Source organism: Muntiacus reevesi, chromosome 2 (assembly GCF_963930625.1).
Source record: "Muntiacus reevesi chromosome 2, mMunRee1.1, whole genome shotgun sequence".
NCBI lineage: Eukaryota > Metazoa > Chordata > Mammalia > Artiodactyla > Cervidae > Muntiacus > Muntiacus reevesi.
The window spans coordinates 104775692-104802100 of NC_089250.1; the positions used below are offsets into that span (position 1 = coordinate 104775692).

General features: G+C 38.7%; 1 protein-coding gene across 1 annotated transcript; it reads left to right on the top strand.

The window, feature by feature from the left end:
- The first annotated feature begins 3518 nt into the window (after nt 1-3518).
- SUPV3L1 (Suv3 like RNA helicase) lies at nt 3519-26409 on the top strand. The gene is made up of 15 exons (XM_065922486.1): nt 3519-3856; nt 6147-6224; nt 6634-6741; nt 7837-7951; nt 9119-9287; nt 11549-11660; nt 13877-13954; nt 15581-15672; nt 16678-16858; nt 17392-17485; nt 19847-20066; nt 21658-21738; nt 22197-22373; nt 25121-25269; nt 25923-26409. The coding sequence occupies exons 1-15, from the start codon at nt 3583-3585 to the stop codon at nt 26356-26358; spliced, it is 2364 nt and encodes a 787-aa protein (XP_065778558.1). The 5' UTR covers nt 3519-3582; the 3' UTR covers nt 26359-26409.

The following is a 26409-nucleotide window of genomic DNA, read 5'->3' on the forward strand; positions in this document are numbered from 1 at the left end:
ATTACAGTATACTAACACATATATACGGAATTTAGAAAGATGGTAACAATGGCCCTATATGCAGGGCAGAAGAAGAGACGCAGAAGTACAGAACAGACTTTTGAACTCTGTGGGAGAAGGGGAGGGTGGGAAGTTTCGAAAGAACAGCATGTATCAAGTGCTCGGGCCTGTTGGGCTGGGAAGATCCAGAGGAATCGGGTGGAGAGAGAGGTGGGATGGGAGACCGGGATGGGGAATTCGTGTAACTCTATGGCTGATTCACATCAATGTATAACAAAACCCACTGAAAAATAAAAAAATTAAAAAAAAAAAAACAAACAAAAAAAACAAACAAAAAAAAAAAATAATAATCATGCCAGATCCTATCCAGGCCAATAAAATCAGAATTTCAGGGGCTCGGACATCAGCGTTTAAAAACTACCCAGTTATGAGAACCATTGTTCAAACCATTTAATTAGTTATTTCTCTCACTGGTGAAGTTTTCATTGTTTTGAATTGCTAGGGAGGAAAAACTTCTCTCTGCTGTCTTTTGTGTTTGAGAGCCTACTATTAAACTGACAGATTAGCAAAAGAAAAGGATTCTAATTGAGTTAGAGGACATTCACAAAAATGTGACTTACAGAGGTGGTTAGAATTTGAGGGTTGTTTATCATCTTGCTAGAGGAATGGGGGTGAAGGATACAACTGACTTAGTAGGGGAAGCTGTGGGGAGAAAGGAGCACAGTGGGAAAGTGGATGACCTTTAGGAAAGATAAAGGGGCCTTAGGAGAACAGGTGGTAGATACGAGCATTCTGTAACCAGAGTCCGATTAGGTGTTATGCCAGTTTCTCACAGTGATGAGTTAATCCTTCAGTTTGCTCCCTGTGAGGGGATTTAGGGCAGTGGAGTTCTGGGAGGCTCTGCACTTAGGCAGCTAGGATTTCAGGAACTCAAATGCATTCTATTAAGAATTTTATGCCACAGTGGTGTATTCTGGATCCCTTCAATGTGGATCAAGTAGTTGGAATATTCTAGTTACTCTGTGAGTCAACAGTCTTTAATTCCTTTGATATTCAGCTGAATCTGAACATACATAAAGGCCCTCTCCAGCAGGTTTATACGCGCCTGGATTGAAATGTAACACATTTTACAGTTTCAAATCAGATAAAGGCAGAGTGAGGAAAATGTGCACCCTTAAACAACATTGTTTTTTATTTAGGCTTGAGGTCCTCTTATGTCACTTCCCTGTTCAAAATCTTTTAATTACTCAATTGCAGGAAAGGTTCTAAATCTATATTACAAAACACCTTCAGCTCCAGTTATGCCAGATTCCTTGGAGAATACGTTCCCTTATGCCAGCCCTTCAGTTAAGACTCTCCAGACCATTTTTGTCTGACACCATCTCTCTCTCTTAAGTCAAAGTGTTACATGTCCCTTCATTGTGCTGACAAGTCATGCCAGGCACATCTCCAAGACTGTTTACCCCACTTTTAGAAGTTTTTAATTGTATGGACTTAGTATGGCTCTTGGGGGTTCAGCCTGTTTTGTTTTGCTATACTTTGTGCTTATAATACACATTAAAATATCTGAGAAAATGGATGACGCTTATTTTTCTAGAGAGTGATTATAAAATTAAAGTGGCCTCCTTTAGAAAAAAATATTGTCTACATGTAGTAACATTATGGTAAGAACTGTTAATGCAACTTAGAATTGTTAGAATAAAGGAAATAGACTAGATTCTAGGAATCTTATCAGGTTCTGGAGAGAAAGCAAGACAGCAGAGCAGCACCATGTGGACACTACAAGTTCTACAAATGCATTTGATAGTTGGCTCCCTTCCTAAGATAGGGAGCCTCGACCAGATAAGCTCTGAGACCCCTTCCATGATTCTAAGGGATAAACAATTTGGCATCTAGATCATGATAACCTTACATTAGAAAAATGCCAGAAATGTCAAAGTACAGAATTTGTAGGGAGATGTGAGGGGGAGAAATCTAGAATGCATTTTTGTGAAACCTCATAAACCAGGTTTTGTTAACAGCAAAGAGAGAACTTGCTTATTTTATTCCCTACCACAAGAGATATCTTTATTTCTCCCACTTCCTTTCCCTGTCACACATTTATTTGTTTTCACACACACATTCAGCATTTTCCCGAGTGTTTCTTTAGTGCTGTTTTATTGGTCCTACCCTGAAGGAACTATAACCCAGAGCACTGGTTCCCAAAGTGTGGTCCCCAAACCATCAGGATCAGTAGTATCACCTGAAAACATAAATTCCAACCTTGGGCACTACCACAAACATTCTGAATCAGAAACTCCAGAAGTAGGGCCCTAACAATTGTAACAAAATTTCCAGATGACTCTTATGCACCCTAAAGCTTGAGAACTACTACTCAAGAGACACAATTACGATACAGTTTTAGTGCTGTAACAGCAGTTGCGCCTGACACTCTATGAGGTACGGACTTGAGAAATGATGGCATAACTTAACAACTGGCTTGTAGTTTTGACATGAATCATTCTTTGACCTCTCATTAGCTTATATATTATATAATTAATATTTGCATTAGTTAACGTTAACCCTTCATATGACCAAAACCAGATCAGAAACTCTTTGAGAGCAAGAGGCTGTCTACTTGAATCCCTGATGTTTAGAAAGTATCCAGTGAATCAAAGGCACATAACATTGTTACTGAAATCCTACTTGACACACACTTACGGGTCACATGACATATTTCTTCAAGTTGCAAGACCTTGATGTTTTAAGCATAATAAAGAGATACAAAAAAATCCAACGGCCTACCTTGAGTTTAATGTTTCAACTTTATATGAAACAGTATCCAACTAATGCAAAAGAAACTGAACTTTGGCCTGGGTACGGGACATATTTTTGCTATGCGGTTGTAACATAGCCTCATATGATGTACACACACTGCTCCTATTAAAGTATAAGAATTTACATGCATGTCATACAAAGGGTTTACCTAAGAACTCACAGAATTCCTTAGCAACTCATAGAATTCCTACGGTCCTGAGGGTAGATCAAGTTATGTTCTCTAACGCTATTCTATCCGGAAACTAAAGTTAATTATCCAAGGAATTTAAGGGAAATGCTCTGAAGAGTCTCCAATCCGCAAGGAACGCTGGCGCTACATCCCAGGACCCGCATCTCCACCAGTGGCACCCACACAGCTCACAGCTCTGCCCACGTGCTTTGAACACTTACCAGTTCACGGCCAGTTTGTTAACATCACGTGACACACTTCACAGGCCCCCGTCTCTCATGTGTGATATCCCCAAAGGTGCCTGATTATTTTCTTTAAAGAAAGCTGTCTCCAACCGCCGATAAAAGAGAACAAGGACTTACAGGAACGTATCTTTTCTGATTTTCACTTCGAAGTTTTCACCCTCCTTTATGAGCAATTTTCCGGCTCTGCCCTTTCCTTATTGATCGGGCCTCTTCTTGGGCAGCTCCCCTGCTCTGGGTCTTTGCGGGCTTCCGGCACGGGCGGTTTGCGTCACTGTCGGTGGCCGCGCGTCACTGCCCGCCGCCGCGTCCCCCGGCTGCTCCAGCCCGCCTCCTTTGGAGCCTGCAGTCTCGATGTCCTTACCCCGGTGTGCCCTGTTGTGGGCTCGGCTCCCCGCGGGGCGCCAGGCTGGCCACCGGGCAGCCGTCTGCTCTGCCCTTCGTGCCCACACCGGGCCCTTTCCTGGGGCTCTGGGGCGCGTTCCTGCTATTGCCTGCGCCTCTTCCTCCGCCTCCGGAGGCTCCAAAGCTCCAAACACGTCCTTGTTCGTGCCGCTGACTGTGAAACCTCAGGGTCCTAGCGCAGATGGCGACGTCGGGGCTGAGCTAACCCGCCCTCTGGACAAGAGTGAGTGCAGGAGCCGGAGAGGGCGGCGAGGGTGCTTGGTGCAGGGCCGAGACGCTTCTCCGGGGAAGCTGCTTTTCCATCCCCTGGAGACCCAGGTCCCTTCGACCTTTGTCATTGTGCCTGTCAGTGCCTGCCTCCCTTGCTGGTTTTGAGCCCCTCAAGGTTGGGATTGTGTCTGAATGATCCTTTGATGTGCTGCCCTTGAACTGGCCTTCTCCCTTTCACTGTTACCCTGGGAATGGTCTAAGTCCCCTTGTGACGGGACGATTCATCTTTTTTGAGCCGTTGGGTGCACGACCGACTTTCTAGAATAGTCTTTCTTTCCCCCCGATGCTTATAACTGTTGCTCCCAGAAGGGACACGGGAGTGGGGTGGTGAAAAGCCAGAGGAAGACTTCTTTCAGGACTTTTTGTCCTTGGCTGGGTACCTACGCAAACCAGACACTGTTAGGCTGTATGGTGGTTGCCAAGAGAAACCAGACTCAGATCCAGATCTCTTTCCGCTCCAGAAAGTTACAGCCTTGTGGGAGGAAGGACCGATGGATGACCAACTAGACTACAAGGTAGAACACGATAAGGGTGAGCTTACCAAAGGTGGAAGGTACCCTGATCATCCAGGGCTCCAGAGAGAAAGCCCTGGCTTAGCATCAGCAAATGGCAAGATCTAATCCTGTGGCTCCCCTGCAAAAAATTGCTTAATGCTCTTCCATTGTCCCCAGTTTGAAAGGGTCCTCACCCCCTTCCTGATCTGGCCTGGGTAACTCTTGGAGAAGCTTTGTTGCACATCACTCTCCTTTCAGCGAGATTGATGAAATGGGCACTTGTGCTCCAGGGCTTTTTAGATATGCTACTCACGCTGCCCAGAATATCTCTGTGGTTCCTTCTTTTTCTGAAAAATAACATTGGCTAACACTGAGTGTTAGAGACAGGTACTGTTCTAAACATGTGACCCATTTAATCTTCCTAAAAATCCTTATGAAGTACAGTTTTTATCCTTGACAAATCTTATTGAATGCCTACTATGTGCTACTTTCCAAGCACACTTCTAGTCACACAGTAGGTGTCTATGTATGTGTGTATATGTATGTGTGTATGAAAGTTACATATAATAATTAATATATATGTATAAAATATACATATTTTTCTGGTTGATTGTAACACATATATATAAGTATATGTATATATCATATATATATACATATATAGGTAAATGTATAAATCACTTTTTTTCTGGTTGATCATAATACAATTAGGCAAGGAAGGGTAGACTGACTACAGTAGAAAATGTTGCACATTTGTGATAGTCATACATCACTTAACTGACTGGAACAATTTACAGTTTACTTACCTTTTGTCCATTTCCCAAATGCTAAAATATAAATAATATTTTCTCTGCCTGTATCTCTGGATTGTGAAAATCATGTTAATGTGTTTGGCAAAGCACTTTGAAAAGTGTGAGGGGATGAATAAATGTAAACTAGTATCACTTGTACTAAACATTTGCTATTTAAAAAATGGAATTACCCTGCAGTAGAATCTGATGTGTGGAAGCTGGGAAAATTGTTTCCCTAGGAGGCCAGATAGTCTACCCCAACTATATAACATAGGTTGATGTGAGGATTTAACAAAATAAGTATTTTTAGGTTACTGTATAAATAAATGTTCTAAGCCTCTCTTTCTTTTTAGGTTGTTAATGCAATCTCAGCTTGATTAATTTAAAATATTTTCATCTGTAAAATGAGTGATTGACAGTGGCATTTCAGCAGGCATCTAATTCAGTCTCCTTTGCAGCATAGTAATTTCTCTGCTGTTACCCTTGAAATACAGTCATCTAAGCCTTACTTGAGTACTTTCAGTGACATGGAGCTGGTACTTTTGTCAGGCAACGTCTTTTCTTATTCTAATTATTAGGAAGTTCTTATATAAATTCCACTGAAATCTGTTTCCCTCACTTCCCACTGACTTTAGTTGTACCTCCTAGAACAAAATACATGTAATTTGTTCTCCCTAAAATCATCTTCAAACTAGAGGTCATCCGTGACTCCTTTAGTCATTCACATAAAAGCATGATGATCTGGCCCTTGCAGTATTGGTTATCTTTCAGCTAAAAGATACCTTTTAGCTGCTCACTATTAGATGTGCAGAATGGTTGTGAGTAAACCAAACAGAACATGGGTATCTAACAGTGACCTGGTGGAGGGTAGGGTGATGCCAGTCCTATGGTACCTTCCTTAGTCTTCTGCAGTATAACGGGAATAAACGTATGTTCAATTTTGTTATCTTTCTTCCAGATGAAGTAAAGAAGATCTTAGACAAGTTTTACAAAAGAAAAGAAATTCAGAAACTGAGTGCTGATTATGGACTCGATGGTAAGGCTAATACCATTTCCATTAGAGATACCTTATTGGTGCTTAGATTACAGCTTTTTCATTATTGTGTGGGACCTTGTGTGGCTTGGACATAAGTTCACAGTTGTAATGTGGAGAATGTCCCTGACTTTTGCCTCTGTCCGGGCAGGAGATCGTCAGGATGCAATTGGTGAGCCAGACACATGGCAGAGGAGTTATGTGTTCAGCTTTCCTTCATGTTGTACTAGAATTTCAGTTTTAGCCCAGATCATAACAAGCCAGCTCTACTACAGGAAAGGAAAAAGACACTCTAATGAGTTAGGTGTGATGTGTATATGTACTTTTTAAAATGAGAAAATGAAGTGAATAATGAAATGAAAAATAAAATGAAAGCTAAGTCCTACCTGTTTTGATTTTGTGTTTTCCACAGCTCGTCTCTTCCACCAAGCTTTCATAAGCTTTCGAAATTATATCATGCAGTCTCATTCTCTGGATGTGGACATTCACATTATTCTGAATGATATTTGCTTCAGTGCAGGCAAGTGTTTAGAGACTTTTTAAAATCCTTTGAACATACTTGCTATTTCTTTTGTTTTTTTTTTTTCTAGTTAGCTTATTTGCTTTAGAATAAGCCCTGTTAACATCCTCTAAATAATTCAGTGCTTTCATAGGATGCTTTCTAGGTCTTTTTGCTTTATAGTAGGCCTGGGTTGGTTATTAAGTCACCCATGTGTTTTAGTCTGGAGAAAGACTGGGACCTCGATCTGTCACCATCTGCTCTTCACTAGTATAGGCCTCGGTGAAATGGACTTTCACACAAGGTAGAATTACACATAACAGATTCCATCTGTTTTTGCCACTGACTTCTTTCTCCCTCATACTTTGACAGACCTCTTGCTGTAAAAGAAAAAAAATGTAGAAATATCATTATTTTATTCCTATAGGCAGTTTGACTTTAGTTATATTTTTATGTATTTGACTATTAGACCATTGCCCTGGGCCAGGCACTGAGGTAGAATTGGGACACAAAGCAGAATGGAACTCAGCCCACCCTCATCAATGCCATAATGTGTGGAGACTTCTTGCTGAGAAGTCAGTTCACTTACATGTTTTGTCTCTCAGTGGTATCTGTAGTCTAAAAAAGACTGGTATCTGGGTCCTGTATTTTGCTTCAGTAACCATGGAGCCTTCTTGCTAATGTATATTACCAGGTTTTTTGTTTTGTTTTGCTTTTTGCCATCCATGATCCTACTTTCCCAACCAGGAATACATCCCGGGGCACTGGCAGTGTGAGCACTGAGTCCTAACCACTGGACTGTCAGGGAGTTACCCCCTGGTTCTTTGTTTTTAATTTAACTTTCATCAGTGCTGATCTTTACCTGTTGCATTGGAGAAGTGGAACATGGTTGTTGACAGCCAGTTTTCTCCTTTCTTAGAAAATACATATGAAGTAAGGAAGAAAACATAAGGCAAAACAGGATCTTGGGAAAGGATAGCATTCCTTGTTCTAGGGTTTACCTTTTTATCCTGACAACGTCCCCTTAATGTAGCTCACTAAGAATAAAGCTTTCATTAAGTTCAGTTGTGAATAACATTTAAATTGCACATATTAATGCAATGTTTTATTTTCCAGCTCATGTGGATGACTTATTTCCATTTTTCTTGAGACATGCAAAACAAATATTTCCTGTGTTGGAATGTAAGGATGATCTACGTAAAATCAGTGACCTAAGAATACCACCTAACTGGTTAGTTTCTTTATTGTGGATTTGAAATTTTCAGTTTCTGATCTTGGGAGATTAGTGATCACTATATATTTTTTTATTGTATACTAGATGATAAATCAAGTAGTCTAGATTGTTTTGTTTTCTCTAGAAAAATACACAGTTAATTTTGGCAGGCAGTTAGCTAGTATCTCCTCCTAAATCCTAATCAAGCTTGGTTTAAGGCTTTATTAGGGAAGATCTAGAGTAGGTCTTTAGGTTGTCCTTAGAATTCAAGTGTGACCTTTCTGATGTCTCAACTGAATATGCTGTTAATAAGTTCTCTCCACCACCACTGTGCCTGGAACTCATCTCCTAGCACTTTGCCATTCCTTTGAGACTTTCCACTTAAACTCTTAGCAAGCTGTCCTCTGCTATGCCCTGCATGTGTTCAGCCCAGCTGTTGGCCAAGGACCCAAGGAACCCCCACACAGACTTCAAGGCTGTCTCTTTGTTGCACCTTTCTTCTCTTCCACACTCAGGCCTTCAGATTCCAGCTGCTTCAGCAGCTTTACTCTTGATCTCTACTGCTCAGCTCAGTGGGACTATTTTAACTTGCTTGGGTTCCACCTCCCTGTGCCCTCTTGGGGTCCAGTAGGGCTCATCTCAAGTGTCTCTTTCTTTTGGAGCTTACAGTCCTGCACTGCCTCTTGTCCATGTACCCAGGGAGCTGCTATATATACTTTGTCCAGTTTTGTAGTTGTTTATCGTAATAGGTCAATTCCAGTACTGTTCATGTTGGCCAGAAGCAGACGATTCAGTCATTTTATTGTGTGTGCTAAAATTCAGAAGTCTGCGAATAGTTACTTCTAGGGCATATGTAGAGAATGTGAAAATAATGTGAACATGTCTTTGGAGCTGATAGCAGTTTAAATTTAAGTAACTCCTGGGGAAAAGGAATTTGTACAATGGCAAGAATATCCAAGAAATTAATTTGCATTAGGGTTTTTCTGTTCTCTTGTTAGTAAATGCCATTCTTGGAAAGCAGTCATTTTGGTGTGGACATGAAACTCATCATTTAATTTAGTTTTTCAAAGATGCTGCTATTTTGTGAATGTTAAGGGGATGTTTCATTGGAAGTTTTTTCAGTTAAAACCTTTGCCAGGATTTGGAGGTTAATGAAATTAAGCTGTTTATTTACTCATGTTTTAGGTACCCAGAAGCTAGAGCCATACATCGGAAGATAATATTCCATTCAGGTCCCACAAACAGTGGAAAGACTTATCATGCAATCCAGAAATACTTGTCAGCAAAATCTGGAGTGTATTGTGGCCCTTTAAAACTACTGGCACATGAGATCTTCGAAAAGAGTAATGCTGCTGTTAGTATATTACCAAATATTCTCTTTTTCTTTGCTAATTTGGGGGAAAGTAGAGTGAAGCGGGTGGAGGGAGAGGGTGTGTGTAGTAGTAATTTACTTTTAACAAAAAGTGCCATATTTCATTGCCTTAACTTAAGGCAATCAATTGTAAGATGTACTATTATTTTATGCAAAACTGAGAAAGAAGTTGATGCTGCCAACTGAATTCTGACGTGCCACCCATTGTTAAGAGATATCTTGGTTTCAGAGATACTAAAATGTGAAAAAATGTGTGTATTAGAATGAGTGAAATACAATATTATAGAATATTTCACATATACAGAGAAATGAAGGAGTGACATTCAAATAACTTGAGTCCACTACCCAGCTCCCATCAGATTCTAACATTTTGCCATACTTACTTATGTTTTTAACTTTTTTAAAAAATAAAATATTGGGAAATTTCCTGGTGGTCCTGTGGTTAGGGCTCCATGCTTTCACTACTATGGGCCTGGGTTCAATCCTTGGTTAGAACTAAGATCCCACAAGCTGTGTGGCATGATCAGGGGGGAAAAAAAAAAGCAGGAAATAAAATATTATTGATATAGATGAAACTCCCTCTGAACCCCTCCTTTACCCCCTCAAAGTTACCCACCACTCTGTTGTATTCAATTTACCATTTTTTTTTTTTTATGATTAAACCTTTGATGTGATTGCTAGAACTAATGATAAAGACTGAAGCCAGCTTTCCAAACTGAAAAGGACTGAATGCACTGTGGTCTGAGGCATCATTTCAGAAAAGGGGCCACATTTTGGTTCATTGTTTTATTATGACTTTATAATGTGAGATTAACCAGTTTTGTAGGTAGTTTGCATCATGTTCTGGATAATTTGTATAATTTGCATACATAATACCTTCTTATTTATAAATACTTAGAAGTATTTCTGCAAAACAAGAGTTTCTTTTACAAAACTTCAGGATATTCATGTAAAGCAGGACATTAATATTGATAGAATGCCATTATTTAGTCCACTGTCCATACTCATGTTTTGCCAGTTGTTCAGTAACACCACCACTACACCCGCTCCGTTCCCCCTGTGCCCCCGCCACCTCCAGCATTCTGTCCAGGGTCTCCTGCTGTATTTTATTGTCATGTGTCCGGTTTCGCCATTAATCTGGGACAGTTCCTCAGTCTTTGCCTTTCATAACTTGTACAGTTCGAAAGATTACAGGTCAGTCGTGTTGTAAGCTGTCACTCAGTTTGGATATGTCTGATGTTTCCTCATTAGTTTCAGGCTGTTAGGGAGACCAACTGTTCCAGTTTACCTGGACTTTCCCAAATTTATTACCAAATGGTCTTTGTCCTGGGTTATCCCTCAGTTCTGAGTGAATTGGGGTAGTTGACTATTCACATATATATACCATAGCACTGATATTAGTCCTTCTCAAAGAAATATATTAGGAGGACTTTATATTCTTAAATTTTATTCATAATGTTTTTCTTCAACATAGAAACAATTTCATTTTAATAAACTAATAAAATAGTACAGGAACTATTGACATAGTACAAAGTTTATTTATTTATTTAGTTGTGCCATTGCCTTAGTTCCGAAGGCTCTTGTTGCGGAGCGTGAGCTCTAGGCACAAGGGCTTCTTTAGTTGCAGCATTCAGACTCAGTAGTTGGGGCTCACGGGCCCTGGATCACCGGCTCGGCTGCTCCATGGCATGTGGAATCTTCCTGGGCCAGGGATCGAACCTTTGTCCCCTGCATTGGCAGGCAGACTCCCATCCAGTGTGCCACCAAGAAAGTTCAGTACAAAGTTTAAAAAATGAAAGTGCTTCAATTTCTCATGCTTCTGTTACCTGAGAATTTAGCTGATTTGAGATGTTCCAAGTTTATATAGGTTATATGAAAGTGGCTTTTATTTTTTATTAAAATTTTTTTAGAGGATTGGGAATATTTGTTTCAAGTGTTAGACAAATAAATTTGATGTAATGGAAGGAAGTGAAAAGAAAAATAAGTGCAAATGTTAATCACTCAGTCGGATCCAACTCTTTGCGACCCCGTGAACTGTAGCCTGCCAGGCTCCTCTGTCCTTGGAATTCTCCAGGCAAGAATACTGGAGTCGGTAGCCATTCCCTTCTCTAGAGGATCTTTCCAACCTACTCTATTAAATACTCTATATTTAATAGAAGGAATACTCTATTAAACATCCAAATCTTCTTTTTGCTGTTGTTTTCAAGGTGGAGATAATTCCAGTTTTCTTTTTGTCATCCTAGGGGGTGCCATGTGACTTGGTAACAGGTGAAGAGCGTGTTACAGTAGACCCAGATGGTAAACAGGCTGCCCATGTTGCTTGTACTGTTGAGATGTGCAGTGTTACAACTCCTTGTATGTATATACTATTTTAAAACTTTACGGTTCAGTATTTTTTATTTTAAAATACAGATGAACATGTGGAATGTGTTTTTTATTGTGAAAAAAAATTGTAATTGAGGCAAAGAAAAGACTAGTAACAGCAAATACCTAGTATTTAACTGCCACTTAAAAATGTCAAACTTTCCATCATGTTTGCTTTTGAATTTTCTTTCCCTTTTTCTCTTAAAAGAACTGAAATGTTAACACATATGAATTTTCCTTTGTATCACTCCACAATTCAATTCCTCTCCCCTCTGTGATCCAGTTGCTGTCAAATATTTGGTGTATACCTTTCCTGTCTGTTTTGGCGTCACTATTATATACTGCCTATCAATACTATAGTTTGTGTGTTTTCAGATGTTTACATGACAATCATATTGTATTATTGCTCCACAACTTGCTTTTTTTTCTACACATGTGTTTAGATCTAGTCTTGTTTACATGTATATGTATCATAAATATATATATTGCATATATTCATTTAAACTGTTACATAGTATTCCATATTATGACTAAATTTATTTATTCCTTATTCTTCTATTAAATAGTATTTAGGTTGTTTTAAAGTTTTTCACTATTGTATATAGTACCACAATGAACTTCTCTATAAGTATGGTAGTTTTGAAAACGCTTAAAATGAAAATTAACTTTTTCCTTACTATATAGACAATCATTCCTTCATTATAGAAAATGTAAAAATAAATGCAAAGAGAAAAAAAAAATATTAATCTCCCAATCCCATCCATCCAGAATCAATAAGTATTAACCTGTGGTATGTATTTTCTAGGTTGTGTTCATATGCATATACTTACATGTGCATTGTGGGTGTATATATTAAAATAGGGATTATACATTATGTACTGTTTAGTAGCTTGCTTTTTTCACTTTAATAATCTTAACTTTCTGAGTAAATGGATAGTTTTTAAAAATCAATTTATTGTAAAAGTAATACATTATAAATATTAAAATAGCACTTCTGCCCCCTCTTTTCTAATCTTATTTGTATACACTCAGATATGCTAAGTAATTTTTAATCTGATGGCTTTTCAGTATAAAATTAGCTTTCTTTTTTTTCCTCAGTGTCATTGTGGGCATATTAAATTTTTCTTTAAAAGATCTTCCTCTCAAATCTTGTATTTTGGGAAGAGAACTAAAATGTAATTTATGTGACTTAGAAAGAATAAAATCATATGGTTGGAAGCATTTTGGCATTAGAAAGTAAAATGAGGCTTTTTTTTTTTTTAATCATAGTAATGAACTTTAAAACCCCAAAGAATGAGCAGAGCTGTAGCTCAGGGAATTACACTTTCCACTCTACTTCTCCTAACGCCCATCTGGGTTCCTAAGGTGCTTCATTTACAGCAGGGTTATCTATTCCTTGGTCCTGGGAGCTGCTTTCACTGCTGTGTGGATGTATTCTTATTAGGCAGATTCTGCAGGTTTCTTCTGAGATTGCAAAAAATAGGACAATTGAACGTGCTCAGTTTGGGAGGCAGTAGAGTAGAGCTGGTCTGGGTTTGAATTTTATGTTTTAAAATGTTACACTTTGGTCAGTGATTTAACTTCTCTGGGTCTCAATTTATTCTTCTTTAAAATGTAAATGTAGGGGAAGTCCCTGGCAGTCCAGTGGTTAGGACAACACACTTTCACTGCAGAAGGTATGGGTTCAATCCTTATTCAAGGAACTAAGATCCTGCAAGCCAGATGGTGCTACAAAAATTCTGTTAAATTAATTAGTCACTTATTTGACTGCATTGGATCCTAATTGTGGCACACGGGGTCTGTGAGCTTTAGTGTGGCATGTGAACTGTTAGGTGCAGCATGTGGGGTCTAGTTTCCTGACCAAGGATTGAACTCGAGCCCCCTGCTTTGGGAGCACAGAGTTTTAGCCACTGGACCACCAGGGAAGTTGCCCACCCCCTCCCCAATTTTTTTTTTTAAATTAAAAATACAAGTATGAGATTTTTTAAAAAAGGAAATGTAAGTAATGATGACACTTAGTGGGTGTATTGTAAGGATTAAATGAGTTGTAGTTGTAAAGCTCTTAGAACAAGCCTGCCAGCAAAGAAGCACATAGTAAGTAATGATGATGATTATGGTGGTGTTGAAAGCTTCAATTTTGATATTGTGATTTGTTTATAATACTATTGAAGTAGATTGTCTTGCTCATGATAACTTTCTATTTTAAGATGAAGTGGCCGTGATTGATGAAATTCAAATGATTAAAGATCCAGCCAGAGGATGGGCCTGGACCAGGGCGCTACTAGGTAGGTGGTTAATACTGTAAAATCTGTGCTTTGTGATGTCTGCAATGGGATGCATTTATCTGCCTGGCATTGCCAAATAGAGCCAGCTAGATCCTGTCTTGACACAAATGAAACAAAAAAGTCAGCTAGGTGTGAGTTTCAATTTTCTAAATATTTTAATTATAGTCCATTTTTTCTGTTATAAAAGCATAATCATTTAATAAAAGTGTTCAAATCTTACCGTATTTACACAACCACTATTAACATTTTGGTGTTTCATGACAATCTTTTTTCTCATTTATATGGTATTTTGTGAATATATGGACTTCCCTGGTGGCTCAGTTGGTAAAGCGTCTGCCTACAATGTGAGAGACCTGGGTTCAATCCCTGGGTCTGGAAGATCTCCTGGAGAAGGAAATGGCAACCCACTCCAGTACTCTTGCCTGGAAAATCCTATGGACGGAGGAGCCTGGTGGGCTACAGTCCATGGGGTCACAAAAAGTTGGACACGACTGAGCGACTTCACTTTTCTTTTCACTTTTGTGAATATATAAATTTTGTATCTTGCTTTTTTATTCCAGTGCTTTTTCATAGACTTTTTTTTCATACCACATATCAGCGTTGTATATTATCCTTTGAAGAACTGTGCTATAGTCTTCCCTCAGTATCTGTGGAATATTGGTTCCTGGACCTCTGCAGATGCTCAAATCCCTTCCAGGTAGATGGGTTCTGCATCCATGAATCTGCAAATGTGAAACTTGTGGATGTTGGAGACCAGTTGTGATTTGTTCCAAAGAGTTGAACATTTTTCCCTATTATTAGTGATGCAACAAAAAAGTTGTAGCCATAACTTTTTATTTATTATTTCTTTAAGATAGGCTCCTGGAAGTGGACTTCTTGAAGTCCATGGATATGAATGAACATTTCTCCTGCTCAATCTTTGGAGTGAATTTTTGATCAGCATGTTGTAGGGCAAGTGTTTTCGAATTTAAAAACAAATAGGTGAACTTATTCTTTAAACCAAGAGTGTAATTGGTTTCAGTTATGAAACCAATTGAAACCAAATGAAAGTGTTTTCATTTATGAAAACACTTGTTAAAGTTGTAAAGCAGTAGGTAAGCAAAGTATTTTGGATATGTGAAGTATTACATATTTACCTTTGTATCTTTAAAATTAAAAAAAATCCCAATTTTGCATTACACTAAAGCCTGTAATATAAAATAGGTGAAAGTGTATATGCTAAGTGGTAAGGATCTTAGAGTTTCTTCTACCCACCAGCCCCCAACCCCCACCCCCGAGTCACCTCAGTGATTGCATGGAGCCTGAATTGAAAAGAAAAGTATAGGATTGATGTTCAGTACTAACCATCAAAATGCCAGATTCTAGTTCAGACTGGCTTCACCATCTAGTAGACTTAAAACCTTGGCCACAGCAGTTTAAAAACCCCAAGATTTATAAAAATAGTGATAATTTTTGCCCACTAGAAGATTTTTGTTTTCAGGGTTGAATCACAGAGATTGCATTTATGAAAACACTTGTTAAAGTTGTAAAGCAGTAGGTAAGCAAAGTATTTTGGGTATGTGAAGTATTACATATTTACCTTTGTATCTTTAAAATTAAAAAAAATCTCAATTTTGCATTTAACAGGACTCTGTGCTGAAGAAATCCATTTGTGTGGAGAATCTGCTGCAATTGACCTGGTTACCGAGCTTATGTACACAACTGGGGAGGATGTGGAGGTACTCAGTTATATGCCTTGTTCTCCAGGTGGCATAGCAAATAGCCAGAGTACCCAGGCAGTGGCTTCATAGGCTCCAAATGATGGCAGATCTTTCAGAACTTGAAAGATTAGCTTCATTTCCCTGTAGTTGACTAGATCATGCAAAGTTGGTTGAACCTCATGATCTAAAGTTCTGACTGAGTGGCTCTCACACCCTAAGTCTTCAAATGTCCAAGCAGATTCCTTACCTTTTCTTGACAGAACCTTTTGGAATTTGAACAAATCTCTTTAGAATTAAATAAATCTGGATTGTCAGAAATTTGAGGCTCAGCAAAAGTTTGTAATTTTCAAAGTCTCAACTGTCAGATACTGGGGACTCTGATAAGTATCTAATTGCTAGAGATAGTTTGTTTCCTTTTTTCACATTCCTAGAATAGGAAGCAACTCATTTCTGCTTACTCCTACTTTTTGCTTTCTTTAACCAGACTTCTGTTTAAAAACTGATCCATTACTTTAGTTTTGTACTCACCTTTCAAGGAGAAATAGTGGAGTATAGTCGAAGAAATTCTGGGTTTTAGTCTTGGTTTTGCTGTTAACTCACTTTGTGTTTTTAGGCAAATCACAGAAGGCTACAACTGGAAAGATCTTCATCAGACCTGATCTTTTCTTTTTGGCTTGATCACTTATTAGACTCTATTTTGCTTTTTCATAAAATGGAAGTAACAGTTAATAAACCTTCTGAACTTAGCAAGTTCCTGTACAAATCAAATATATATGAAAGTGCTTTGAAAATTTATGAACTCCTCTGTAACATTTTACTAATTTAGAAATACCAACGGCAACTGATGGTAACACTTGTAATATCAAAATGAATGTTCTTCTGTCTTTTCTCTTGAAAATGTTGGAACTTGTCTAACTTTAGCAGTTTTTACTTACTCAACTGCTTTGTGAGTTTTTCACAGTGCTTAGTCGTAAGAAGTTCTGTTAGGTATGCTATTTTGCAGTATCATGTCCTTTATTGTAGGTGCGAACCTATAAAAGGCTTACCCCCATTTCTGTGCTGGATCACGCGCTAGAATCTTTAGACAACCTTCGGCCTGGGGACTGCATTGTCTGCTTTAGCAAGAATGATATTTATTCTGTGAGTCGACAGATTGAAATTCGGGGATTGGAATCAGCTGTTATATATGGCAGTCTCCCTCCTGGTAATTATTGACTTTCCTCATGATAGGATATGAAGCCTCTTATTTTTACCATTTATTTTGAGATATGTATAGAAAACACAGTAAGATACTGAATTAAGTTGCTTGGTGTATAATTTGTTATAGGTCATATAAAGTACACACTTCTCTAGTCATCTTTATGGTGATAGAAGTATTTTGATTATCTATAGCTCTTGTTAATTGTTGCTATTAGTAGACTGTATTTTAAATGTTGAGCTGATGATTTTCTTACAGAAATGTCACTAAAATATGAAATCTGTTAAAAGTGTCCTCAGAAACGATATAGCTAGTGTGGTAGGGGATTATGTTGCTCTTTGTGAGGTTATTTAGAGGAATAGAAATAAAAGGATAAGTGGCTATTTGAGAATAAAAAGAAATGTTTGAAACAGTGAGAGTTTTATCCATAAAAACGGAGAGTAAGAGGTGAGGGTTTCCAAGACACTACAAGGTACTACTTAGTGTGATGTAGTAAAAGACAGAGAACATTAACTTAACATAAACTGTTCTCATTTTAGGGACCAAACTTGCTCAAGCAAAAAAGTTTAATGATCCTGATGATCCATGCAAAATCCTGGTTGCTACAGATGCAATTGGCATGGGACTTAATTTGTAAGTAATTTGTTTTTAATAATCGTGGATATTCAGTGGGTTAGATAGCAATTTAAATATTTCTCAATGGCATTAGAATGACCAAACCCTTTGGCTTAGGTCAATGGGTATTGTAGTATAGATCGTAGATTTATCTTGCTCACACCTGAAGGAATAAAATTAAAATATCACGTAACACTTGTGCTTTTGATTGCTGCTCCCTACCACTGCTAACCTATTATGTTCAGTTCAGTTCAGTTCAGTTGCTTAGTCGTGTCCAACTCTGCAACACCACGGACTGCAGCATGCTAGGCCTCCCTGTCCATCACCAACTCCTGGAGTTTACTCAAACTCATGTCCATCAAGTCGGTGATGCCATCCAACCATCTCATCCTCTGTCGTCCCCTTCTCCTGCCTTCAATCTTTCCCAGCATCAGGGTCTTTTCGAATGAGTTAGTTCTTTGCATCAGGTGGCCGAAGTATTGGAGTCTCAGCTTCAGCATTAGTCCTTCCAATAAATATTCAGGACTGATTTCCTTTAGGATGGACTGGTTGGATCTCCTTGTAGTCCAAGGGACTCTCAAGAGTCTTCTCCAACCCCATAGTTCAAAAGCATCAATTCTTCGGTGCTCAGCTTTCCTAATAGTCCAACTCTCACATCCATATGTGACTACTAGAAAAACCATAACTTTGGCTAGATGGACCTTTATTGGCAAAGTACTGTCTCTGCTTTTAATATGCTGTCTAGTTTGGTCATAACTTTTCTTCCAAGGAGCAAGCGTCTTTTAATTTCGTGGCTGCAGTCACCATCTGCAGTGATTTTGGAGCCCAGAAAAATAAAGTCTGACACTGTTCCCACTGTTTCCCCATGTATTTGCCATGAAGTGATGGAACTGGATGCCATGATCTTAGTTTTCTGAATGTTGAGCTTTAAGCCAACTTTTTCACTCTCCTCTTTCACTTTCATAAGGGGCTCTTTAGTTCTTCACTTTCTGCCATAAGAGTGGTGTCATCTCTATATCTGAGGTTATTGATATTTCTCCTGGCAGTCTTGATTCCAGCTTGTACTTCGTCCAGCCCGGTATTTCTCATGATGTACTCTGCATATAAGTTAAATAAGCAGGGTGACAATATACAGCCTTGATGTACTCCTTTCCCAACTTGGAACCAGTCTCTGTTCCATGTCCAGTTCTAACTGCAGTTCTAACTTCTTGACCTGCATACAGCTTTCTCAGGAGGCAGGTCAGGTGGTCTGGTATGCCCATCTCTTTCAGAATTTTCCACAGTTTGTTGTGATCCACACAGTCAAAGGCTCTGGCATGGTCATTGAAGCAGAAGTATATGTTTTTTTGGAACTCTCATGCTTTTTTGATGATCCAGCAGATGTCGGCAATTTGATCTCTTGTTCCTCTGCCTTTCCTAAATCCAGCTTGAACATCTGGAAGTTCACAGTTCATGTTCTGTTGAAGCCTAGCTTGGAGAATTTTGAGTGTTACTTTGCTAGCGTGTGAGATGAGTGCAACTGTGTGGTAATTTGAACAGTCTTTGGTTTTGCCTTTCTTTGGGATTGGAATGAAAACTGACCTTTTCCAATCCTGTGGCCACTGCTGAGTTTTCCAAATTTGCTGGCATATTGAGTGCAGCACTTTACCAGCATCATCTTTCAAGATTTGAAATAGCTCAACTGGAATTCCATCACCTCCACTAGCTTTGTTTGTAGTGATGCTTCGTAAGGCCCACTTGACTTCGCATTCCAGGATGTCTAGCTCTAGGTTGATGATCACACCATCGTGATTATCTGGGTCGTGAAGGTCTTTTTTGTGTAGTTCTTCTGTGCCTTCTTGCCACCTCTTCTTAATATCTTAATACCGATTATGTTTCCTCACTGTTTTCAGTGTTTCAGTCTGCTAGTGTATATGCCTATTAGGCATGTGGGGCCAGCCATTATCTTTAGGGGTTAACAATAGTAAGCCTAAATATTCCTCTGTGGGGAATGAAAGCAGCTATACCTTTATGAATGAGCTATTCAAAGCCATTAATTGAAGCTAGCATATAAGAGTAGCCTAAGAAGACCTTGTGTGGTTTATTTGTAAAAAGAATTATTTTCTAGAGCCTTACTGAAGTATAATTTACATATTATACTTTTAACCCACTTTAAATGAATAATTTGATGATTTTTAGTACATGAACAGAGTTGTTTAAAAATGCTATTTAAAGGGAAGAAAAATAATTACTGACAAACCCCTTTACCTTACTTTGTAAACAGTGGGCAATATTGCAAGTAGGCCTAACAAGAATTTGAGTGAGCCTTTCTACAATGAACCAAATGATGGACGACTTTTCAGACAGCGGCTCATGAGATCATCTTTATTTCTATTTCAGGAGCATAAGAAGAATTATTTTTTACTCCCTTATGAAGCCAAGTATCAATGAAAAGGGAGAGAAAGAAATAGAACCAATCACCACCTCTCAAGCCTTGCAGATTGCTGGCAGAGCTGGTAGGTTCAGTTCAAAATTTAAAGAAGGAGAAGTTACAACAATGAATCGAGAAGACCTCGGTTTATTAAAGGAAATTTTGAATAGGCCTGTGGATCCTATAAAGGTAAGGTTTAATTAACATAGTAATTAATTACCTCTTCTCTGTGAAGGACAGTCCTTCCTTCCTTCACTTCCTTTCCAGACTTTCACCTCAGGTACCTGGAAACAAATAAGCCAAAGAAAATTTTGTGCCATGAAAATCACGTCAAGAAAGCCCTGCTTAGGAACTTCCCTGATGGTCCAGTGGCTAAGACTCCTTGAGCCTGGTGCAGGGGGCCTGGGTTCGATCCCTGGTCAGGGAACTAGATCCCACATGCCACAACTAAGAGATCCCGCATGTGGTAATTAAGACCCAGTGCAGCCAAATGAATAAAAATATTTAAGATGAAGGAACACCCTGCTTTATTGCTTTTGAGAGGCCTAATAGAGAGCCCGTGGTTAGAGAATGGTATGCAAGTGAATGATCCAGATTTTATAAATGTAGCAATAATGTAGCAAGTTTAGTAAACCTGATTTTACTTTAATTTTTCCTGTAATTTAACAGGTGGGGATTGGGGCATGGTTGCTTCAGGTGGGCACATAGCTTTGTCAGCAGACTGAAAATTGCTGGAAACCTGACGAAGAAGAAAGCTCTGCATGTTGGGCAAAAACAGCATTAAGCTATACAGCTTTGAACCATTAAGGACAAGGTTAAATTTTGGTTAGTGCAGTTAATGAGGCAGACGTGTCACTGTATTTTAAACAAACTGTTACAATTTAAAGTTTGCCTGGAAAATTCACTTAATAAGGCTTATCTTACTTTTAGGGATCTGAGGTAAAAGGGTATATAAATGAGATGACATGAGGGAAAGTTCCTGGAGGAAAGCGGTGGCTGGAATCATTTCTGTAGCTTTTGTTATGAGCGTAGCTGTGGGACTTCCCTGGTGGTTTGATGGCTGAGACTCAATGCACTGGGCCCAGATTCGATCCCACGTCAGGGAACTACATTCCATGTGCTGCCATTAAGACCTGATGTAGTCAAATAAATATATGTATTTTAATGTTTTAAAAAAAGAGTGCGGCTGATAATGGACCTCCCCATCTCCCTTCTGGGTACCTCCTTTCTTGTGTTTATTCTCTTCTTCCTTCCCATGATTCATCTCTCTCTTCTTTTCCTCTTTCTTTTTCCCATTCTCTTTCTTTTTTTCTTTCTAGTACTTAACTGTGGGCAATTCTTGAAATTGTAAATATTCAGGTAAAGAGATAACTGGCTTCCAGTTTAGACATTTTCTCTTCTGTATGTCAATTTTATTGCCCTGGTTAAAGTGATTGGGTTTTCCTTTTTTCTTTTGTTCAGTGGAGAGAATTGAGACCCTGGAAAGTACTTGTGTATGTTATCAGATCACCATAGATTTTAGGAATATAAGTAAAATATAAGCAAAAGATTAATTGCTCAGTGGGTGTGCTTGGTTAGTTCTGCTGAATTATCTCATCAGCTTTCCTAGTTGGTAATAAATGGCAAAATATGATGCTTGTCTCTGTTTTACTCAAATTCTTGTCCCATAACTCATTTGGCAGGGGTCTAACCCAAATATAGGACTTCTATCTTGAAATAACTTAAGAAAACTTAACGCTTAAAAAAAATAAACTTATGGTTGTTTTTTCTTTTACTCAAGGCAGCTGGTCTTCATCCAACTGCTGAACAGATTGAAATGTTTGCCTACCATCTCCCTGACACAACGCTTTCTAATCTTATTGTAAGTAGAAACTCCTAAATCTCTTTTCTAAAAAAGTTAGTATGTGATTTCCCCAGTGGTCCAGTAGTTAAGACTGTGCTCCCAGTGCAGGGGGCATGAGTTCAGTCCTCTGTTGGGAAAAATAAAAAACATTTAAAAGGTGGTATGTCAGACAATTACTGGTTAACCTTGTGAACATGAATGGATAGTCTGTTTTTGTGAAGTTGCTATTCATGAAGTTTATCTTGAAAATGGAAACTTTCTCTCAGAAGTTTTAGGGCTTTTATCCTGAGGAATTTTCTGAGTATTTCAGGTTGAGAAGGCTGATAAGGACGTCTGTTAGCTTGAGGAGGCAGTGAATTAAGCAAGCCTTTCTAGACGTCTGTTACTGTGTTAAAGTGATTATCTTTTATAGACTTGAGTACTTTATTCATGCCCAAATAGGTAGTTCAGTAATTTAATGTATTTTTCCCCCCCAGGATATTTTTGTAGACTTTTCACAAGTTGATGGGCAGTATTTTGTCTGCAATATGGATGATTTTAAATTTTCTGCAGAGTTGATCCAGCATATTCCGTTAAGTCTCCGAGTGAGGTATGTTTTCTGCACAGCCCCTATCAACAAGAAGCAGCCTTTTGTCTGTTCTTCATTGTTGCAGGTAAGCCTTTATCTTTTTGATATTTTGAGTTGTTTCAGGTTGATGCATTTTCCCCAAACAATATTTTGTTAATCAGAATAAAGAAATAAGAGAGTGTACCCTTTAATATGAAATACTGTGTAAGAACTTAAATAAAAAATGACTCTCTTGTTCTTTCAGATAATTTTTTGGGGGAAAGAGAATTCTTGCTTTGTATTTGGTTTTATGTGGTAGCCTTTTTGCAGAAGCTAAAATAAAAATAATTAAACATAATATTTTGAGAGAAAGCAGTCTTTGCCTGATGGTAGATAAACTTTTTCCTTGTTGGTATTGGGGAATATATCCTGGAAGGGAAGGGGCTTAGGAGTCAGTAGTGGCAATAGTATTCAGTTCTCTTAACTGTCAGGGATGGCTGTTTGTGTGAATTTGGTGCCAGGGTCCCAGCCCCTTTTCTTTTAACTCTTTTGGGTAGAGAGACAAATCTCTGACTTCTGATCACAAGAGTCACCCAAACAAGGGGCCAGGCAAGGGCAGTAGAAGCTCAGCTTCCCGTCTCTCACCATGTTCTCTCCTGTCTCTGGGCCGTTGCTCTCTCTGTTGCCTCTGCTTGCTCTCCCTTCCCCACTGTGCCCAGAGGTCGTCTCTTTAAATCTTTTCCTGTTTCATTGTTGTCATTTCACTGCCATCTTTTTTAGAGTTGTTAACATTCTGCACATTAGCTTTGTTTGGATCAAATCTATTTCTAAGTTTATGTTTTAAATTATTTAAAAATTATATAAATAATACACAAGTATGTTTTTGCACAAAATTAAACCATTAGAGAAGATTAAATTGGGCTGCTACCCTGACATAACTGCTATTATCAGCTTTGCTATAATAGGTGATATCAGCTGTTCTCCTTGCAGACCTTTTCTGTTACATTTGCCTACATACCCATAGGAGTAGAAATTCTAGTTTTTGTTGGGTGGGTGTATTCTCCCATAAATGCCATAATGAATTAGTCTGCAACTTGTCTTTTTCTTTAATATGTCTTAGAGGTGTTCCATGTCCAGGTATTTACCTAGGAAATATGTTTCTTAGAGCTGGGGTTTGTGAGAGAGCTAACTAGTATAAAATTGAAGTTTATGGAACAAAATCTTAAAAGACCCGAGGACTTCCTTGGTGGTCTGGTGGTTAAGACTGTGCTGCCAGTACAGGGGGTGTGGGTTTGATCCTGATTGGGTAACTGATCTCACATGCTGTGCAGTGCTGCCAAAATATTAAAAACATAACAACTGACCTGGATGGAACTGGAGCCCATGGACCTGACCCCATTTAAACCATCCTTCAAACTGCTCTCTAATAAAATAGCAGCATGTTACTAAGGAATAAGGAGTTTGGAAGCCAATAGTTGCTTATGTGTTGTGTTTACAGGTTAAAATGTGAAATCTGGAGATTTTCCTTTTTCCTTGATCTCCATTATTACTGAATAAAAGATCTCAATTCCGCTAATGGTCTCTGATGCCCCTTAGGAAGTAGTTTAGGAATTGTTCCCTGGAGCTCCTTTAGGTCTCTCTGTTGGATGGATCTCTCTCCCTCTCTGTCTCTGAGCAGCTCCATACTCACATACTGGGCTTCCACTAGTTGTTTGTGGCCTAAAATGTTAAACCACTGCTTTTGTAAGAGAACTGTGTTTGGCATGTTCTGCTTATTAGCAAGTTAATGTGGTCATGTTTCCATTCTTCATGGCCATCTTACTTGGCATGTATTAAACAGCAGAATGAACCAGACTGAAACTAATAAAATTGTAACATTATTTAACCAAAGTTATTCGAAAACTACCCTGCATTTCTAAAGTTTTGACCTTGCTTAGGTTAAATATTTGGAGATAATTTTCCCTAATTAAGAAATGAACCTTTCAGAATCACCTTATCCTTTAAGCTAAAGATTGTAAACTTATGCTTGCTAGTTTTTGCATGGTTTTATTATATCTGTAGATATTGTGATGCATAATAGCATCTAGTGTTGTTTGGGAGGCAGCATGATTTGAGTGTCTTGGGGTTCAAGAAGGTGTGGTGACATGGTATTGAGGAAGCTGAATCACAGTGGTGACTTGGCCAGAACTCTATAACTGGACAGCTGATGAAGAGGCAGTCTCTTTACTAGTTTGATCAACTCATGGCTAACCTTGCACCAAGTCACCTGAAAGAGTTTCTTTTTCTTTTTTTCTGTATTTTTTTGGCCATGCCATGTGGCATAGGGGAATTTAATTCCCCAACCAGGGATCGAACCCAACCCCCTTGCAGTGGAACCACGGAGTCTGAACCCTTGGACCGCCAGGGAAATCCCTCAAAGACTTTTTAATATAATAAGGGATGATATTGACAAAATATAAGCTCCTATTTAAGGCTATAGGATGTTACATGAAGGGACAGAAGTCTCTGGGTACTGTCTGCCTGGAACTTGGAACTTAGAACATAAAACGTTCATAAATGTTAACAGACAGTCCCTGGAAAGTTAGTTCATAGGCGTTTTATTGCCCTGGTTTTGGAAAAAGAAAGAAATCATTCCTTTCAAAAAAAAAAAAACCCAAACTTTAAAAAGCATGAAATTCATGTTCTTTAAAATATAGAAAAGTGTAAAGAAGGAGAGAAACCAGCGTGCCTATTGAGATAACAGCCACAGTTAACATTTTGTTGTGCTGTCTTTTTTGGGGGGGGGGGGGGAGGGTCACAGATCAAAGTGAATTTTGATTCTTTTGCCAGATTCCTTTTTTCTGTCTCTTTCAGTTTGCCAGACAGTATAGCAGGAATGAGCCCCTAACCTTCTCATGGTTACGCCGATATATTAAATGGCCATTACTTCCACCTAAGAATATTAAAGACCTCATGGATCTTGAAGCTGTCCACGATGTCTTGGATCTTTACCTGTGGCTAAGGTACCAAATTTTTCCATTATGTGCTCTCATTTTTCCAAGTAATAGGGCAAATCAAAAGTTTTTTATGATGGTCTTTTACACTTTCAAATTAGGCACATATCTGCAAGGTGTTTTATTGTCTATTTAGGCAGTTGAGCCTGGTTTATACTACCCATTCCAAAAATGACTTAAGAGTTCTTATGATTCTAGTTAAGCTAAGTAGGTGAGAAACTCTACTAGATCTTTGCTATGCAAATAGTAGTCCCTGGACCAAAAGCATTGGTATTGATTGGGAGCTTGTTAAAAATAGAGAATATTGGGCCCACTCCGGCTTTAATAAAATTCTATTTTAGTAAAATTTCAAGGTGATTCACGTGTGTATCATGATTTAAGAGGGACTGCTGTAGATCAATGATTCCCAAAGGAGGGACATGTCCCACTAGGGAGCATATCAGAATGACTTAAAACAGGAATAGTGAGCAACTCTCATAACAACATATTCCTTAGGTGTGCTGGGGGCAGACATAAAGGTTGAACAAAGGCACTGGACACAGTTTGCAAAAACAGAATATTTGGAATTAATCAGTGTCAAGATTTAGTCACTTCATTGACCGTAGTCCAGCAACTGCCCTAAGAATTCTTCCTATCATGTTACGTGTTTTTTTTCTTTCCAGCTACCGGTTTTTAGATATGTTTCCAGATGCCAGCCTGGTTCGAGATCTACAGAAACAACTAGATGGCATTATCCAAGATGGTGTACATAACATCACCAAACTGATTAAAATTTCAGAGACACATAAACTGCTGAATTTGCAGAACTTGTCAGCAGAGAGCCAGTCCCGTTTGTCAGGTGCCACAAAAAGCCAAAGCAGAAGGAATCGGGGCACCAAAGCTTTGGGGAGTAAAGCTGCTGAGCCCCTCGGCCCTGATGCAGAAGAGAAATCCCTGGCTTCCAGGTTGGTGCAGCAAGGACTCCTCACTGCGGACATGCTGAAACAGCTGGAAAGAGAGTGGATGACACAACAGACCGAGCAGGGCAAAGCAAGACTAGAAACTGGGACTTCCTTAAAAGGGACAAGAAGAAAGAAGAAAGAACCTGATTCAGATTAGTTTTATTTCTATTTTTACAAATAAAAATATTTTAAGCTCCTTTTATCTTTA